The sequence below is a fragment of the Dreissena polymorpha genome, chromosome 7, assembly GCF_020536995.1.
Source record: "Dreissena polymorpha isolate Duluth1 chromosome 7, UMN_Dpol_1.0, whole genome shotgun sequence".
Classification (NCBI taxonomy): Eukaryota; Metazoa; Mollusca; class Bivalvia; order Myida; family Dreissenidae; genus Dreissena; species Dreissena polymorpha.
In genome coordinates this window covers 38,067,280-38,085,288 of record NC_068361.1, presented here as the reverse complement: position 1 = coordinate 38,085,288, position 18,009 = coordinate 38,067,280, and the positions used below count along the sequence as shown (strand labels likewise).

At 35.5% G+C, this 18,009-nt stretch overlaps 1 protein-coding gene and 1 long non-coding RNA gene across 2 annotated transcripts; one reads left to right on the top strand and one right to left on the bottom strand.

Moving 5' to 3' along the window:
• Positions 1–824: 824 nt before the first annotated feature.
• LOC127839636 (stomatin-like) lies at positions 825–17,746 on the top strand. The gene is made up of 8 exons (XM_052368021.1): positions 825–834; positions 1,461–1,579; positions 2,279–2,351; positions 7,646–7,728; positions 12,846–13,049; positions 15,739–15,794; positions 16,446–16,524; positions 16,913–17,746. The coding sequence occupies exons 1-8, from the start codon at positions 825–827 to the stop codon at positions 17,252–17,254; spliced, it is 966 nt and encodes a 321-aa protein (XP_052223981.1). The 3' UTR covers positions 17,255–17,746.
• On the bottom strand, positions 8,068–12,143 carry LOC127837713 (uncharacterized). Its single transcript, XR_008029445.1, has 2 exons — positions 11,545–12,143; positions 8,068–8,206 (listed from the first exon to the last, which is right to left on the bottom strand). It is a non-coding gene; the product is annotated as an uncharacterized LOC127837713 (long non-coding RNA).
• Positions 17,747–18,009: the final 263 nt, after the last annotated feature.

Here is an 18,009-nt window from a genome sequence, read left to right as displayed (position 1 = left end):
ACATGTGATTATGAGGAAGAAGATAACACATGATAAACACGTTGAAATAGTCTATTTGTAAATGTTATTGTATTGGGTTTACCTGCATCAATGTGCGTATAAAATGTATTCTTAAGCTGTGATACTGGTTGATAAACTCTTGTTTATTTGCTGGACATATTGTGCGTAGGTATAAATTAACAATATACGTGAAATATTCTAAAAAAATGTTTATTCATTATCTTGTAACGGTAGTACTAGTAGTTAGAAGTAGTAGTAGTAGTAGTAGTAGTAGTAGTAGTAGTAGTAGTAGTAGTAGTAGTAGTAGTAGTAGTAGTAGTAGTAGTAGTAGTAGTAGTTGTTGTAGTAGTAGCAGTAGTAGAAGTAGTAGTAGTAGTAGTAGTAGTAGTAGTAGTAGTAGTAGTAGTAGTAGTAGTAGTAGTAGTAGTTAGAAGTAGTAGTAGTAGTAGTAGTAGTAGTAGTAGTAGTAGTAGTAGTAGTAGTAGTAGTAGTAGTAGTAGTAGTAGTAGTAGTAGTAGTAGTAGTTGTTGTAGTAGTAGCAGTAGTAGTAGAAGTAGTAGTAGTAGTAGTAGTAGTAGTAGTAGTAGTAGTAGTAGTAGTAGTAGTAGTAGTAGTAGTAGTAGTAGTAGTAGTAGTAGTAGTAGTAGAAGTAGTGACTTTTAATCGATTATTTATGAGAAAACAATATTGTCTTCTTCACTTTAGTTTTAACTAGCCCGGCGTCGAAAGGGAGAAGACACTCGCGTCATGGCCACCATGGAACTGAAGGGTTCGATCACATCTAATATTCGACACAAACCTCTGGGTACGGTAAAAGGGTTCAAATGACAAATGGTAGTATTTAACAAGACAAAAATTCTTTACGCATATATTTCACTTTCATTAGATTTCAGCTTAATTATCAAACATAATGTTTAAATAAGATTAGTGTAGACTTCTTGAATCCATTACATCAATTTTAAACATATTTAACATGCGTATTGTAAAATACTTGTTTACATATTTGTTTAACTATTCACACAAGATTAAAGAACATTATCTTATTTGGCTTAATATAGAGGCGTTTTCTTTTGATATGGACACATCATCATAGTTTTCATATAAATATTCGGACAAAATGTTCTAAATGTTTTGCAATACTGGGAAATGCTAGAATAATTCCATTTGTAATATGTGTCTATGGTTTTTAAGAATGAATACAAGCAACCATTGGAGCATCATATTGTGTTCTTTGTTCCAATGTTCGGGAATTCCCTTAACTAATCGAAACATTCATTCTGCAAACGAGGAAATAACGTTCGGGAAATCTCTTTGTAACAATACTCTCGAATGCTATGAAATATATTATACGATTATAAAGTATTATTATCAGTAAAATATTCGGGAACGCTCGACGATCTAATAACGATACGTATATACATGTATACTTTAAGACTATATATTTAACTTTCTGTTGCCAGGTAACGTAGATGGTATCCATGACAACGCGAGCTATGGGGTTTGCGGCTATTTCCTTCTGGGTTTCTCAGCCCTGTCACTCATCTTGTTCTTCCCCTTCTCGCTCTTCTGGAGTATCAAGGTATAGACTGTCAAAAAGACAATCAGGATTTTATCCCTCTTTAATCCGTTTATCACATAAGAAGCGAAGTGAAAATGGCTCTGTGCAAACAGCATAAAATCAGAACAGCCTGTGAGTAACTCGCAGTCTGTTCAGGTTTGATGCTGTTTGCTGCTCATCAGTATCTAGTGTTGATATGAAGCCTTTGATACTTGAGTTTAGTAAGAAAGGTCTAAAATTAGATATAACTTTCTAAGTGACTACAATTGCGTACAAATACGTATTTAAGTGGTTAAGGGGTATATCGCGACATTCACGCAAAATTACTGATTATTCGGTGGACATAAATAGCCGTGCTGTTGAGTTATATGCGCGTGGCTTAAATAATGGAAATGAATCTTGAATGACAGCATGAAGAATGAATTAATGAATGCACGAATAAATGAGTGAGTTAGTGAGTGAGTGAGTTGGTGGGTGGGTGGGTTAAGGTGGGTGGGTGGGTGTGTGGGTGTGTGGGTGGTTGGGTTTGGGCGGGCGGGCTGTCGGGCGGGCGGGCGGGCGGGCGAGTGAGTGAAAAAAATCAATCAAGTACTGCATGATGAGTGAGTGAGTGAGTGAGTGAGTGAACCAAATAAATAAATAAATAAATAATAGACAAACCGTCCAATCAAGCTGATAAAGAGTTTCGTTTCAAATGTCTGTATGTTGTTCTTGCTTTAGATTGTCCAAGAATACGAACGGTCAGTCATATTCAGACTGGGTCGAATAAAGTCATCCAAAGCCCAAGGGCCAGGTACGTTCAACATTATTAGATAAATTATAATACCGCGGTATTTTTTATCTATATACAAATCCGGAAGGATGAAATTTTGAACCACACATACGCAATATTGAACTTGTAAAATAGTTGCATTTGCTTTTCTATCAATCTATTAACTACTATTTATGGATAGAAATCTGCTTTTTCAAAATAAAATAATATTTCAAAATGTTTGACAAGAATAATGTTCTTGTGTTATGTTATCATCACTTAATATAAATCAACGTTTTTAAGGACATGTACGTTTTAAAATGTGTTTGAACATTTTATTGGCGTCGCACTGAAGTGGCGACTAGTATGTAATACGTTTTTTTTTTCGCTTATGGGAGGAGAAGTTATTTTACGGATCAATGTATATATTTTTGTTTTAAGAATATCTTGCATAGTGGTGATTTTTTGTGTAAATTAGTGTAAATAAGTACTGCATTTGTGCCTATTACATTTACTACAATATTTATTGCCAATAATGCAAAGTTAATTCTTTTAATTAATAACTGATCACAGGGACTGGGAAATAATAAAAGATCACAGGGACTGGGCAAATACGTGAACCGGTGAAACTTTTTGGTTTTGTATAAAAACAAAACAAAATCAAAATATATTTATTTTGTCGTTTTTCTAACAATAGCGCAGACTTTTGCTGTTCGAGTTTTGGTTAACGCGTATTTTCTTCAATTTTACAAGACGACAGCGATTACACGGTTTATTGCTTTATTGATAACCGTTACACTTCAGTCACTTATTAAGGCAGTAGGTGCCTAATGAGATCGGGAATAGTCGGTCGATATCGCCGTATTCGGAAACCGTTTCGGCTATAAGCGATATCTACGGTAAAGTCCGGAAATTATACTAAATGCACGAAATAAATTTGTATTTTTTTATTTAAGAGTTAAATTTGCTTATCTCTTTAAGATTTAATAACTATACAATACAAATATAAGTTAAATTAATTCGTTTCATAAAATATTTGTGCTCATGACGTCACGGTTGTTGACATTTTCTTAGCAAAATGAAAGTGCGAAATAAAAGAAAGCGATTTGCATAATCGAAAAAGAAGCAAACACCGATCGACAACGTTGTGCTCGATAACAATTCTTCATTTACCGAGCTCTGCGATGGCGATTTGTGTGAAAATGACTCAAGTAAAAGCTATTCGCAGTTGTTAAATGGCGTGAAAAGAGTAAGCAGAAGTGGGTGGGGGATGAAAGAAGATTGATTGACTCGTTGAGCTGGAGGTTTTGCTAAACAAATAACAGTATGGTCAGTTTTGTAATCTGTGTCCCATTCCTTTAACAATATATACATTGTTGGCGAACTACAAAATGGCCTCGTGGTTATTTGTACGTTGTTTGTGAAAACCCTGACTGTAGAGAAGTCAACCGTGTTGCTTATGGAAAGCAGCACCATATCAAGATCAGGGGAATGCCATGCTTTGACGTAAATACCAAGCTTGAAACAGGTATACATGTCTTCATTTTTCAACCTGCCATTTCTATCAATGTTTAATCATTGTACAATTGCCATTGATCTTTGGACTTCTTTCACATTTTCAGACCCCTTAAAATTCCAAGTGTCATCCCCAGTGAATATTTGTTTATCGTGTAATATATAAGGAAACATTCCGGTGTCCATCATATTCAGTTTTCAAATTTAGTTTCGCATTTGTGTTGTTAAATCCAATTGATTGCTCATTCATGTTATTTAATAATGTAATGATGATACGAATGGATTCTATGAAAATACATTGTGACGTCATTATTAAGTAACTACCCGCCTTAGTTCGTTTTCATGTTCTTATCATTTTAAATTCTCTTTTCAGCAATGAAAGTCAATTTGGGCAGGCCGGTGAAGGTAAATAACTTCCTAACCACTCTAAACATAACGCTTAATGCAAAAAGAAATCTTAAGAAAATGGAGGCTCGTGCTGGGAAAGCCATCAAGAAAATCTCAACTGCGTCGTCTAACAAGGCTGCCATTGATGCGTATGAGAAAGATATGGAGTAAGTGTAAAAACTAACTTTTAATACAATGTTATTGACTATTCTGGTGCCAAATTTTAGTATTTTTTGTCATCAACTGTCTTCTTATTCCTATTTCAGATGAACATGAAACATATTAATAATAATTGTTTCATTAAACGCACTGTGTTCACAGTTGGATAAAATTACATTTTTAAAAAGATTTTTGGTTAGAACCCCAGGGCAGGCACATTATTAAAAATATTTGTACTTGTTATTATAAATATTAAAAGCTATTTCACATATTACAATTTTTAAAAATAAATTCATTACTTTTAGTAATAAATCTTATGAAGGGGCATAGGTATATTAAAATTCTTAGCTATTCATATAAATGGTGAATTCTTTTCACAAGCGTTAATTTGAGTTCAACGACTTGTCAATATTTAATGTGCTTGTTGTGCTGAAAATTGATTTTTCTCATAACCAACGATCATATAAGGCGTCAGAATGAAACTTAAAGGGGAATTATAAAATTCATGAAATAAGCATTGTGTGAATTAATTTTGTATTTCAGTTCGAGGTACAGTAATGCTTGATATAACTCAGATTGCTGCTGTGCATTTGAAGACGGGTTTGAAGTTCTCGACATATGTGAAGACAACAGTGCCAATTTCTTCCGAAGCTCAGAAAGTGATTGGCATCTCTGTTGATGATCATGGCATAATGCGTGTAAATGGTGGATGTGTTGATAGTGTATCAATTAAAACTTCTCTACATGATTGTATGATGTGGCTTGCAAAGTTTCCCAGAGCCATTTTTTGTTGCTCTTAATGGGCGCAGGTTTGATTTTCCGGTTTTGGTTAGTGCATTGCTGGACGCACACGGTTTTGAAACGTTTTGTAATTGTGTAAGCAGTTTTGTTGACTCTTTGCCGGTTTTCAAAAATCGTATCCCGGACAGTCACATAAACAGGAAGATCTATTGAACGTTTTCTCCAGGCAACCTGCAACGCCCACAGTGCTCCTGATGATGTTGAAGCACTGGGATCTTTGTTTAAAACATGTCAAATTGCTGACAATATGGCCCACATCTTTACTGTTACTGCAATCCATAATTCAGTTTGTTTAAGTCATGAAAAGCCTTAAAGGCAAAGAACATTAGATTGTTAGACGTGCTGTTGCACAGAGGAATTCTAAAGCGACCAACAGCTGAAAACATTGCGGGATATGGACTGGCCTTGTGTCATTTGAAAGCCATATTTTCTAGTTCCGGAGAGGATGACTTTAGGGATGCTTTCATTGCTAAAAACAATGAGGGACTACCAAAAGTCACAAACGCAAACAAATATTTTATCTGAAGTGGTCCCTAAAATCGGTCAGTTTTTCTGTGACGAAAAGTGACGGAACGAGATAATATGGCTTTCAAATGACACGCGGCCAGTCAAAATCACGCAATGGCTTTATACTGATACTAAATTATGTACATCTAGTTGTCATAAATCTGGCTGTTTTTATTAAAATATAAGTTGTATATTATTGTGCTACATGTTTAAAGAAACATGATAACTTATACATATTTATGCTCCGTAATATTGGGACAACTTTGACATTTTGTGGTGAACTGCGCCTGTATTTATATGTGTTGACTTTAGGTGACCTTAAAATTGTATTATTAATGTATTATTATATCAATACTAATTCAAAGTTAGCTAAATTTCTTCACATGTCATGGTTTATAACATTAGCTTTTAATAAGGAACTAAAAAAAAAATAAGTGATATACAAATTTATACTTAAATTCATTGCGTGAAAATGAATTGGGGTAGGCATACTCAAAGTAAAATTTCTTGAGATAGGAACGGTAAAACTTCCTGAAATTCATTCAGTGTGTAGAAAATATGTTGTGAATATACCGAATCTTGCCAGTGGTATGGACCCTTTGGTATGGACATTTAACCCCGCTCACTATCTAGCGTTTAAACTTCCGGGTTTACATTTATACCGACTATTAATAGCTTAATAAAATCTTAGTTAGAAGGTGATTTTTCAAGCGGTTCCGTAGTGTAGTGGTTACACGCTCTCTTCACATGTGAGAGGCCCAATATTCGAGCCCCAGTAAAATCAAATTATTTTATTTGTGTTCTATGTTAACTTTTTGTTTTGATGTAAACATTTTAGTTTAAATAAATATGCTGTTTTATTGTAACCATTTTTGTTTTTATTATGCCCATGAAATGAGTTTTGATAAAGGAAGCAGCCGCTTATCAATGAGGAGCACCATCACAGCACCCCAGTCTCATTACTATCAAGTCCTCCTATAGGTTTTTGTTTAAGAACCACATATAGAAGGCCGCAGGCCTGACCCGAATCTTGCCAGTGGTATGGACCCTTTGGTATGGACCTTTAACCCCGCTTACTATTTATCGTTTAAACTTCCGGGTTTACATTTAAACCGACTATTAATAGCTTATTAATATCTTAGTTAGAAGGTGATTTTTCAAGCGGTTCCGTAGTGTAGTGGCTACACGCTCGCTTCACATGTGAGAGGCCCAATATTCCAGCCCCAGTAAAATCAAATTATTTTATTTGTGTTCTATGTTTACTTTTTGTTTTGATGTAGACATTTTCGTTTAAATAAATATGCTGTTTTATTGTAACCATTTTTTGTTTTTATTATGCCCATAGAATATATGTGTGAGATGGTGGGGGGGTCGCAAACAAATTAAAACTTTTACAGTGTTTTCATATCAATGAGCACTCAACCCCTATCGTAAATGAGCAACGTAAGAATAAGTTCAGAATCATCTCCCCTTGAAGTTGAGAAAAATATGAAATTACGCTTACAAGATGAAGCAGATTTTTTTAAACCTACACAGTTCTGTTCCATTAATGAAAACTGCACACGGATGCCAGTAAAAAAGGAAACCAATGTAAATAAAATGAACTTTGAAATATTTGGGGGTTACAACACAAAATAATAGATAATGGTTATTTGGGGATTATAACACAACATCATAGATAATGGTTATTTGGGGATTATAACACAAAATCATAGATAATGGTTATACCAGTATCTTTTTCTATTTTGTTTAAAATAATCGGCCAATATATTATTGTTGACCGAAGAAAAAAAAATCGTTTCATGTAACTTCATTGAGTGCCTTGTACACTGAAATTCCCGACGCCCTTTGATGCTTTGCATCAATACTTATCTTGTACAAATATCTCTTAGTGTTGCATTTCATTCATGAATGAATCAAATGTCCCTTTCCAACTTATTTCAAATCACAACTTCTGTTTTTTACAGGACTGTTTTTCTTGATGCCTTGCGTGGACACATTTATCAAAGTTGACCTACGCACGTTCAACTTCAATATTCCTCCGCAAGAGGTATAATTGCAAGTAACGTTGAAGAAACGTTCTTTGTATGCTACAGAACATAATATAACATCCGTGTTGGGTTATACTAAGTAAGTCTGTTTTCAGTTAAGTAATGACCTTCATTTGCAGACTGTCAACGAAAAATATAACAGAACAGAAACAGAACAGAAAGTTTATTCATATAACTTGAGCAATTCAAGTTCATCGTTATAGATATATACAAAACAGATAATATAAAAGCAATAAGAACATGCATAGTAATGCGAAAGTGACAAAAATAGTATATAATGAGTTTGTCGCGTAATTACACATTGTTCGTGGAGAACACACAGTAACAAACAAAGTTCATTTCTGTTTTCATCGAGATTTATTTCTGTTTAATAATTTCTAACACAACGCTTCTAATGTTCATGAAGTACAATTTTACAGCGCGGCGGCCGACATGGCCACCACGTCAAATAGACGTGACAAATCTCTAACCGCAGACCTTTCTTATTAACTAAAACACTGCATTTTATCCCCAGGATTATTTACATAAAATCTACTTGTAATTTCCATTGGTCATCAAGGTCTGGGCTTATTACGGATTGGTTGACTTATTAGAACGTTCTAGAAGGAACAATCTATTCATGTATTTACTTGCTTGCCAAATGCACTAAAATCTAATCAATTTATATTGGTTTAGAGTAATCCCGTTACGTTCGTCGGTACTATAACTTTTGTACCCCAGACAATAGGTGACCTTTTCATCTGTGCTGTTTGTTGACCATGTGTGTTACTTACAATCTCGTATCTATATGCTGACTCTGGACTCATTGTGTTCTTATTTGGATTTAATCTTAAATCAGGTCTGACTTTCCATTTTATTGATTCCAATTATACCCCACCTGAGTGTAAACATATTTGCGTTCTTACTTTAAATAATTCTTAAATCAGGTCTTAGTTTTGCAAATACCTCCCAAGGTGTATTATTAAATTCTCAAACTTCATCTTAACATTGCCTATACATATTATTGAAATATCCCCTTATTAATTTCCGTCATAAGAATAAACTCATTAGAATAAACGATATGTTATAAGCTGTTACATGACACAACTTTCCCCTTATTTTAATTTTTTAAATATTTTATGATATTAAAAAAATTATTTATGATATTAAAAAAATATTATTATTATTATTATTTTTATTTTACAAGCGTCTCTGCTGAAATAGATAACATAAGTTATTGTTACACAATATAAATGTCAATCGGTATGTAGCGGAGTACATCATCTGTTGGTCGTTGGCCTTCAATACGTCTGGTGTCGTCCATGTAGTGTTGAAGTCGTCACGTGGCGAATACGATGTTTATTTAATGTCATTGCCGCCGTCTTGAAGATAAGCCGATTGTAGGTTCGTCCGTGAAAATTGGAATGCGTTTGTTGATTCAGCTCTGCTTTCCGCTGTTTAACTTGCGTCGTCGATCGTCGTTTCCGTTGTATTCATCGTTGTTGTTGTTTTCGTTGTCGTTTGTTGATGGTCCCAGCGTCTTCATTTCTCTCGGGACATTAAGATCTTCTATTGGCCATAATGCTCACGAGGTATTAACTATAGCAGTGTTCTCCTTGATGTCTTAGGCCTCGGAAGTATCATTCCAAATGCGTTATCTACGCACGTCAAACAGTTAAACGGCTGCATCTACCCTATAGTGTTTAACGTCACAGGTATTGTGTCCAGTGTTGCGTCACTTGTTGTCCTTCGAAAACGTCTGGCGTTGGGTCTTCTTTTAGCAATAGAACCAGGTATTCACTTTGAGAGTAAACACTGTGATGTTCCATCCTAATCATGTTGTTTGTTTCTTCTATTCGTTGTGGAAGGCGTTGTCTCGCGAAGTCGCTCTTCTTCGGCGTTGTCTTCAAATCTCGATCTTTCATCTGCGTTGTGGTGATACAAGTACCAGTTGTTCAAAATCATGGCAAACATTTATAAATATCCCCTTAAGTTCCTCTTAAATACCGTCATGACAACTTAATAGAACGCCTTAGTAAATACAACCTTTATTACACCAATTACTATCGAAACACTCCTTTAAACATTACATAACAGTTCGATATTTTACGTACGTGCTATCAGTAAATTTGTGACAGGTATGCGCTACTTTATTTACCTAGGGTATTGCACTTTAAACAGACATATCGCGTTCGTATCTTAAAATCCCTAATATCCTGTGTATCATTATGTACTTAATGACCCTTTCTATCGACATATGTACCTGGGCGCTCTTAAATACGCGCGTCTCTCTAAACAATTGTGAAATTTTTGATGAAAAAGGGCAGACTTTTTTCAATATGCATTCATTACACCAGAACATTTATCGGTATACTTCAAATTTCAAGTCTTGTTCTCCTAATGAACTAATCCTATAAATCTAATACAATAAGTATTCTTCCACCATGAGTAAATGGTAGGCTTCCATCATTTCGCAAATGATAGGCTCTCATAAACCTCTATGTACCTTATAGAGTTTATTCAATAACAGAAATTCAATGCGCATATATCAGTATATTTTAACTGCACAGTTTTCGTGACAGAACACATTAAATTCTTACTTAAAATTACTCAAGACCTTCAATATTACCGATACCCTACATACATTTGCAATAAACAAAATTTCGTATATACATATTTACATAATATTTTTTTTAAGTGTCTGCCCTATTCATATCCGCACTCAACATTATTTCTCTTATAAATGTGTTTACCCTCCTAATTTCTTTATTCTATGAATGCATGAAACCATAGTCAAGTATACTGATTTTGTGTACGTCTCTTAATTCCCATTTATGTGCAGGTTTCTATTTCATATCTTATATAAAATGACGTCAAAATCGGATACTCTCTAATGTTTATTCCTACCTTATAAGTTCCTTTAATATAATATCAAAATATTAAACTGCCTTCAAAATTCCTTAATTATAAAAATGTATATGCCTCATATATCTGTATTCCTATAATGTCAAATTAATGAAACATTCTTCAAATATTCTAATTTCCTCATACGTTCAAATTTCATGAAAACTTGCAAAAATATCAAAAATTTAAAAAATACCATCAATTACAAATGTATTTATATTATGCAAAAATGTGTCCGTACATAATTATATATTCCAATAATACAAAAAATATAGAAAACTCTTTAAATACCCTCAATTATTTGTGCGCATCTAATTTCAGTATTTCTATAACTCATATAATTATGTCAATTTCAAATACTTTCTTATTCATTTATTTTATTCTCAATTTACCGATATTTTAGAAAAAATACTGATCAATGAAAAACTGTATTGATTTTGATACTTGCATAATTTTTCCGTACATGATTTATCATTTCTTTAACACCTATCTACGTAAAATCCTTTAAAACAATTCTTAAAAATTTCGTTGTCATAACGCCTTTTACTTTGTATTTCTTACTTGATAACATTTTAAATAAACCCCTGTTTGCCATAATTTATGAAAAAACTGACCGTTTTCCATGTCGTGTTGTTTTTTTGATCCGTTGGCCTGTGATTCCGTATAGTGTTGTTTGTACTCCGTTTCCCAATGTTTTTCAATGTTCGTCCTGAAGTCACGGCAACCATAAAATGTACTGTGTCGCGTAATTACACATTGTTCGTGGAGAACACACAGTAACAAACAAAGTTCATTTCTGTTTTCATCGAGATTTATTTCTGTTTAATAATTTCTAACACAACGCTTCTTATGTTCATGAAGTACAATTTTACAGCGCGGCGGCCGACATGGCCACCACGTCAAGAAGACGTGACAAATCTCTAACCGCAGACCTTTTTTATTAACTTAAACACTGCATTTTATCCCCAGGATAATTTACATAAAATCTACTTGTAATTTCCATTGGTCATCAAGGTCTGGGCTTATTACGGATTGGTTGACTTATTAGAACGTTCTAGAAGGAACAATCTATTCATGTATTTACTTGCTTGCCAAATGCACTAAAATCTAATCAATTTATATTGGTTTAGAGTAATCCCGTTACGTTCGTCAGTACTATAACTTTTGTACCCCAGACAATAGGTGACCTTTTCATCTGTGCTGTTTGTTGACCATGTGTGTTACTTACAATCTCGTATCTATATGCTGACTCTGGACTCATTGTGTTCTTATTTGGATTTAATCTTAAATCAGGTCTGACTTTCCATTTTATTGATTCCAATTATACCCCACCTGAGTGTAAACATATTTGCGTTCTTACTTTAAATAAATCTTAAATCAGGTCTTAGTTTTGCAAATACCTCCCAAGCTGTATTATTAAATTCTCAAACTTCATCTTAACATTGCCTATACATATTATTGAAATATCCCCTTATTAATTTCCGTCATAAGAATAAACTCATTAGAATAAGCGATATGTTATAAGCTGTTACATGACAAGTTGTTAAAAATGCACTTATGCCATTATATAGCTCCACGTTTGCATTCAATAAATCAGCTCTCATTTTAAAAGCATTTTTACAATATATCGCGAGTTTATTTAGGACTTTGGTTTAAGTATTTGTTAACACAGGAATAAATGTATGCATGCTAGGTCTGGTATAATAGTCAACCTTAAACTGATCATAAAGTAATTAATGCGGCTAGCGTTCAAAAGTTCGACTTTCTTAAGGGAGGTAACCATGTAGACAAAAAAACTTGAATTTCATTCAACTGAAAAGCGTCAATTTAATTGTACAATGCCCTGCACGACCATATTTGCAAAAAAATATATTTTCGTATCAGTGTAAAAAATAATTGTAAACATAGTTGAGTGTTGAAAAATGAGATTTCGTTCTTAACACGACGAGGCCTTATTTTTCAAATGCAGGCAATTGTAAAATTTTCGATATACTTTAATAATTTATTTATTTATTTATTTATTTATTTATTTATTTATTTATTATTTATTTTATCTATTTATTTATTATTTATTTAGATGAAAAACATTTACGTAAGCGCAAAATACTAATCTTTTCAAGAAGTGGTTGTCAAATTAAATGTTTCACACACACAAATGACGAATGAAATAGTAGATTTGCAGATTTGTGAACAGCGTTATTGATTCAAACAATCCAATAATGTTTCGTGTCAGATACTCACAAAGGATTCCGTCACCGTTGTCGTGGACGCCGTTATTTACGCGCGGATCTACGACGCGACCGTTGCTACGGTGAACATAAAGGATGCGCGCGCATCCACCTGCCTGCTAGGGGCGACCACTCTGAGAACCATGCTGGGGACGGTGGGACTGTCAGAGGTGCTGTCGGACAGGGAGAGGATCGACCGAGACATGCAGGTCTGTAGGCATATATGAACCGCGCTCTGGGATAACTGGGCTTAATGCATGTGCCAAAAGTGTCGTCCCAGATTACAACTTTAACAGTTGTACGGATCAGTGTTAGATTAGTGTTATATTAGCCGTGCTCAGGGATAACGGTGCTTAATGCATGAGAGTAAAGTGACGTCCATGATTCCGCACAGGCTAATAGGAGACACTTTCCGATTTTATTGTATTTTTCGTTTAAAGGTAGTCTATCCATAGGGGAAACCCAGTTAAGGCGTAAAGTGTCTTCCCTGAAATGCTATAACAATTTACGGACATGCATAAGCCCCGTTATGTCTTTAAACAAACAACAGGCATTAAACGTTAAAATTAATATTGAGATGACATGTCACTATTAAAGAACAATTTGACCAACATGCTTGGTAACGAGAATTATCGGATCCAATCACATATGAGCCGCGCTCTGTGAAAACGGGGTTTAATGCATGTGTGTAGTGTCGTCCCAGATTAGCCTGTGCAATCCGCACAGATCTAAGAAGAGACTTTCTGTAAACGAAAATTACCATTAAATCGGAAAGTTGCGTCCCTGATTAGCCTGTGCGGCTAATCTGGCACGACACTTTACGCACATCGAGTACACCCCCTGTTCACAGAGCACAGTCCATATGAAAAGCAAATAGAGATTGGTATAATAGCGCTTAAAGGAATACACTCGATGCTCCTCGTCGAAATATGTAACATGCTGAAAAACGTTACACCTTGAAGTGGCCAATTCGACCACATGCGCATATATTTGAGAACGTTTTATTTTTAAATTGTCTAGGAAAAATGCGTTTAAATTACTTGATCAGGTAGTTTGGAACTTTGATAATGTGTCAAAGTTGATATTTTTGACAGTTCTTTTAAATTGTATATTGTTTTCATCACTTTAATACGATTTTTTAATTAAAACAGTGACGTATCAGCATTAAATACACTTTAAAGCGCTGACACGTTATTTAATGCAATGATTTTACTTTCCTCGATTTACCCGACGTTGATATTGTTTAAGAAATAATTCGTGTACGTTATATATATAGTTTGTTGTCGAATAACCCACGCCGGAAGTTTAGATGCGTATGGATTAAATCACGAGTGCGAAGCACGAGTGATATGAAACCACGCATCTAAACTTCCGGCCGTGGGTTATTCGACAACAAACTATAACGTACACGTATTATTTCGATTCTAACACGGTTTTTACTAAAGATTTTTACAATGTATCTTTTTTTTTTTACTATTTTATGTGAAGTTCCGCCCCTTAAAAAACAACTTACGGCTGTTCGGTCGATCAGATCTCCGACTTTCATTCATAAAATACCGGATTATTACGCTGGTGGAAAATGTATCGGCATGTTTTGTTCGTTACAGCGCGTGCTTTCAGTATATAAGCTCCGCCCATTATCATCACAGAATAACCCATAGAATAGAACAGAAAGTTCATTTACGACTTAAGCATATACAGCTCATCGTCACAATAACAATATAGCAATAATCAATACACATAAATACTCATGCGCCAAAATAACAACAATTTTGTTTATGCATTTTTACTAATATATGATTTTTGTGAGAATGTAATATGTAAGAGAAGGCTCTTTATTAATTTTTAACAAAGTTAAATGGATGTAAAAATCCGTAATTGATTGAGAAAAATAATGCGGCTAGATAATAGATACAAAATTCCAATTCTGGGTAAAAAACTTATCTATAAATTGTCGGCTCATAGACGATTTTCTTCTTTGTTTTTATGAAATTTGGCACGAACCGTGTTAGAATAAGAAATCGTGTTTGGTACTTCATTGTTAATCTATAAACAAGTGTGAGTGCATGCGAACTCCATTACGTTCATATAGACCGACGAACCACAAAAAAATGTATTTTAATTGCTAAAATATGCCACGTTCTGATAAAACTGGGCTTAATGCAAATGTTTAAATTGTCACCCCAGATTTGCCTGTGCAGTTCGCACAGGCTTAACGGGGACGACACTTTCCTCTGTTAAGGCATTTAGCGTTTGAATGAATTCTTCTAAACGAAAATCTTGTCCTGGAATTGTCATCCTTGATTAGCCTGCACATACCAATCTTGGATGAAACGTTACGAGCATTTAGAAGGCCCAGTTTTACCAGAACAAGACCTATATAAGCAACTCGGTATATCGACGGCTATCTGTTAGCAACTCGGTATATCGACGGCTATCTGTAAGCTACTCGGTATATCGACGGCTATCTGTTAGCAACTCGGTATATCGACGGCTATCTGTAAGCTACTCGGTATATCGACGGCTATCTGTAAGCTACTCGGTATATCGACGGCTATCTGTTAGCAACTCTGTATATCGACGGCTATCTGTTAGCAACTCGGTATATCGACGGCTATCTGTAAGCAACTCGGTATATCGACGGCTATCTGTAAGCTACTCGGTATATCGACGGCTATCTGTAAGCTACTCGGTATATCGACGGCTATCTGTAAGCTACTCGGTATATCGACGGCTATCTGTTAGCAACTCGTTATATCGACGGCTATCTGTTAGCAACTCGGTATATCGACGGCTATCTGTAAGCTACTCGGTATATCGACGGCTATCTGTTTCAGAACTCGGTATATCGACGGCTATCTGTTAGCAACTCGGTATATCGACGGCTATCTGTTTCAGAGGACTTTGGACGCAGCCACGCATAACTGGGGAGTGAAGGTGGAACGTGTTGAAATGTATGTGATCATGTTACTCATGTGGCTAGGCAATGATAATGGGGATAATTATGATGATTGATCACAATCATAAATATGATGATGATAATAATTACGCTTCTTCTGTTTATAATGACAATTGTACCGGTTCCGATCTGCGACGACGACGACGACGATGACGATGACGACGTCGACGTCGATTACGTGGATGATGATGATGATAATGCTGCTGCTGCTGCTGATAATGATGAAGATGATGATAATGATGATGAGGATGAGGAGGAGGAGGAGGATTGATGATGATGCTGATGATGATGATGATGATGGTGGTGGTGGTGGTGGTGGTGGTGATGGTGGTGGTGGTGGTGATGACGACGACGACGACGACGACGACGACGACGACGACGACGATGATGATGATGATGATGATGATGATGATGATGATGATGATGATGATGATGATGATGATGATGATGATGATGATGATGATGATGATGATGATGATGATGCTGATGATGATGATGATGATGATGATGATGATGATGATGATGATGATGATGATGATGATGATGATTATGATGATGATGATGATGATGGTTATTATAGTGATGATTATAGTGATGATGATAGTGATAATGATGTGCTTTCTTACCCTTTATTTTGTCTTCCTAGAAAAGACGTTCGTCTGCCGGTCCAGATGCAAAGAGCGATGGCAGCTGAGGCCGAATCCCACAGAATGGCCAGAGCAAAGGTACGTGGCGCCATTGTTATTGGAGTCACTGAGGTTGTGGGAAAATATAGCTTTCTGCAAATGTGTAAAGTTTATGCACATATAAGTCTGTTCAGCCCGCACAGGCTTGTCATGGACGATACTTTCCGCCTACACTGGATTTTTGTTTAGAAGAGATATGCATTAAATGGAAAATACAATTAACGCGGAAAGTGGCGTCCCATATAAATACGAACTTATCTTAACGAAGGTTTTCGATGTAAAGCAGTAATCATCATGAATGTAATTACCATTTATTTCACCATCATTTATTTCACCATCTTTTATTTCACAATCATTGATTTCACCAGTATTTACGTCATGCTAAATTACTGTTGTCGATATTTTATTTCACCGTCATTTCTCTCAGGTCATATCCGCGGAGGGCGAGATGAAAGCATCGCGCTGCATCAAAGAAGCCGCGGACGTGCTTCGGGAGGCGCCGGCCTCCATTCAGCTGCGCTACCTTCAGACGCTGCATAGCATCGCCGAGGAACAGAACCACACCATCATCTTCCCACTTCCGCCCAGCCTCTTCTCCGGGTTTCAGGCAGGGGTGGCAAAGCTTCTCGGGGCGGCGCCGGTAGAGGAAAGTGGAGTCCCGGTGGAGGCGTCGGTGGACGGGGGTAATGCTCAGGGCAGGCCAGTAATGCACAGCGGAGGAGGGCCGTTGGTATCAATCGAGGAATCGCAGACAAGCACGATGTTCTAACTTGCAGAAGTTTTAATTGTCATTCATTGCTTATTTTAGTGTCAAAGACATGTTCAACTTTATTAAAATCAAAACGCTGATAGAGTAAAAATACTGTTGGAAAGAAGTGAGCCTGAGATATAAGACTAAATGAATACTTAGTTAAAGTACCAGTCCACTCGTTGTTCAGGTAATAATGAGCGTTATCATTCTAATATATAGAAAAAAAATACGAATAGTTTAAATTCGTTTCATAAGGTTCCCATTCTCGCCGATCCATTGTTTTAATAAATTATAAATGTACAGACTAGAGGGCTTTTTAATTTAAAGATACATTTGTGTTTTTGCTTGTTTTGTGTGTTACTGCTTGGCTTCCGGCAACTCATGAGACCTACGTCGTGCTTCTGACGCAGCCCGAAGCCAATCTCACGTTCGCTCGTAAATGTTTGGAAATCGTAGCGGGATATTCACATGGAATATATTGTGACACAAAAAATAAAAAAGAGCATTGTTTATCTCGTTAAATCTATGTTACCATACCACATCTAGCGTTTAAATTGTGGCTAGTGCGATAAGGATTACTGATTTTTTATGTGTTTACTTCATTTTACGAAATATTTTACGAAATATTCGTTAATTTTGAGTATTTATCTAGCTTTAATTTTATTTTATATGTAATGCTTGAACTCTTCAGCTCCGATGTTTAAAGCTTTTAATGACAAACTTTAAAACATGCCAAAATCTGTGGAAAGGTCCGTTTAATAGCATAGTTGATG